The sequence below is a fragment of the Salvelinus sp. IW2-2015 genome, unplaced genomic scaffold (assembly GCF_002910315.2).
Source record: "Salvelinus sp. IW2-2015 unplaced genomic scaffold, ASM291031v2 Un_scaffold11020, whole genome shotgun sequence".
NCBI classification, from domain to species: Eukaryota; Metazoa; Chordata; class Actinopteri; order Salmoniformes; family Salmonidae; genus Salvelinus; species Salvelinus sp. IW2-2015.
Window position 1 is genome coordinate 1 of NW_019952277.1, and position 1,678 is coordinate 1,678.

Genomic DNA, 1,678 nt, shown 5'->3' on the forward strand with positions numbered 1-1,678 from the left:
CGGTACAGGGTCCATAATAGGAGCATGGATAGGGTTCAGTCCTGGGAATAGGGTCCGCGGGTATAGGGAATAGGGTGCCAGGCCCAAGACTAGTGACACTATAGCAGGAATAGGGTGCCAGGGTCCATAGGGAATAGGGTGCCAGGGCCATCAGTAGAGTGCACTATAACAGGAATAGGGTGCAGGGTCCATAGACTAGTGCACTTATAACAGGAATAGGTGCCAGGGTCCATAGGGAATAGGGTACCATGGCCATAGGGAATAGGGTGCCAGGGCCCATAGACTAGTGCACTATAACAGGAATAGGGTGCCAGGGTCCATAGGAATAGGTACCAGGTCCATAGGGAATAGGGTGCCAGGGCCCATAGACTAGTGCACTATAACAGGAATAGGGTGCCAGGTCCATAGGGAATAGGGTACCAGGGTCCATAGGGAATAGGGTGCCAGGGCCATAGACTAGTGCACTATAACAGGAATAGGGTACCATGTTATTGTCTCTCGTGGAGGATTGGAGGTATAAACCATTGATCTGTTCAGTGTTTAATTTTCCTATAGAGAGAACTCACATCTAAATACCATTATGCAGACAGTTTCCTCACCACAGGCCTCACAGTTCCCTCACCACAGTCTCACCAGTTCCCTCCACCACAGCCCCAGCCTCACCAGTTCCCTCACCACAGCCCCAGCCTCACCCAGTTCCCTCACCACAGCCCAGCCTCACCAGTCCCTCACCACAGCCCCAGGCCTCACCAGTCCCTCACCACAGCCCAGTCTCACCAGTCCTTCCACAGCCCAGCCTCACCAGTTCCCAGTTCCCTCACCCACAGCCCCAGCCTCACCACAGTCTCACCAGTTCCCTCACCACAGCCCCAGCCTCACCACAGCCCCAGTCTCACCAGTTCCCTCACCACAGCCCCAGCCTCACCAGTTCCCTCACCACAGCCCCAGCCTCACCAAGTTCCCTCACCACAGCCCCAGCCTCACCAGTTCCCCTACCACAGCCCCAGCCTCACCATTCCCTCACCACAGCCCCAGCCTCAACAGCCCCAGCCCACCACAGCCCAGCCTCACACAGCCCAGTCTCACCAGTTCCTCACCACAGCCCCAGTCTCACCAGTCCCCTCACACAGCCCAGCCCACCACAGCCCCAGCCTCACCAAGCCCCAGCCTCACCACAGCCCCAGCCTCACACACAGCCCCCAAGCGCTCACCACAGCCCCAGCCTCACCACAGCCCCAGCCTCACCAGTCTCACAGCTCAGTTCTAAATATCCCATGAGTTTTTATTAAAACATTGTATTTCACCTTTATTTAACCAGGTAGGCCAGTTGAGAACAAGTCCTCATTTAAAACTGCGACCTGGTCAAGATAAAGCAAAGCAGTTCGACACAAACAACAAGTTTAGATCAACCATGAGAACAGACTTTTCAGSTTCATTMGTTTAGTGAAATGAGAGAGARACATTTGAAATGTATTTTGAAACKTTTGTGATTATAATGTTTACTGTTAATTGTTATTSTTTATTTCACTTTTGTTTATTATCTATTTCACTTAGCTTTGGCRATGTTGACACATGTTTCCCCTGGTAATAAAGCCCTTACATGGAATTGAGAGAGAGGTGTATTTTCCTTAAAGCAGCAGGTTCCATTGGCTGTGTGTAGATGCTGTCATGTTAGTGG

General features: G+C 52.0%; 1 protein-coding gene across 1 annotated transcript; it reads left to right on the forward strand.

Moving 5' to 3' along the window:
- Positions 1 to 580: 580 nt before the first annotated feature.
- On the forward strand, positions 581 to 1,267 carry LOC139027357 (uncharacterized). Its single transcript, XM_070442476.1, has one exon. The coding sequence runs from the start codon at positions 581 to 583 to the stop codon at positions 1,265 to 1,267; it is 687 nt and encodes a 228-aa protein (XP_070298577.1).
- The last annotated feature ends 411 nt before the right edge of the window (positions 1,268 to 1,678 follow it).

Coding starts and splice junctions, on each gene's coding strand:
- LOC139027357 (XM_070442476.1), top strand. CDS start 581: ATGCAGACAGTTTCCTCACCACAGGCCTCACAGTTCCCTCACCACAGT.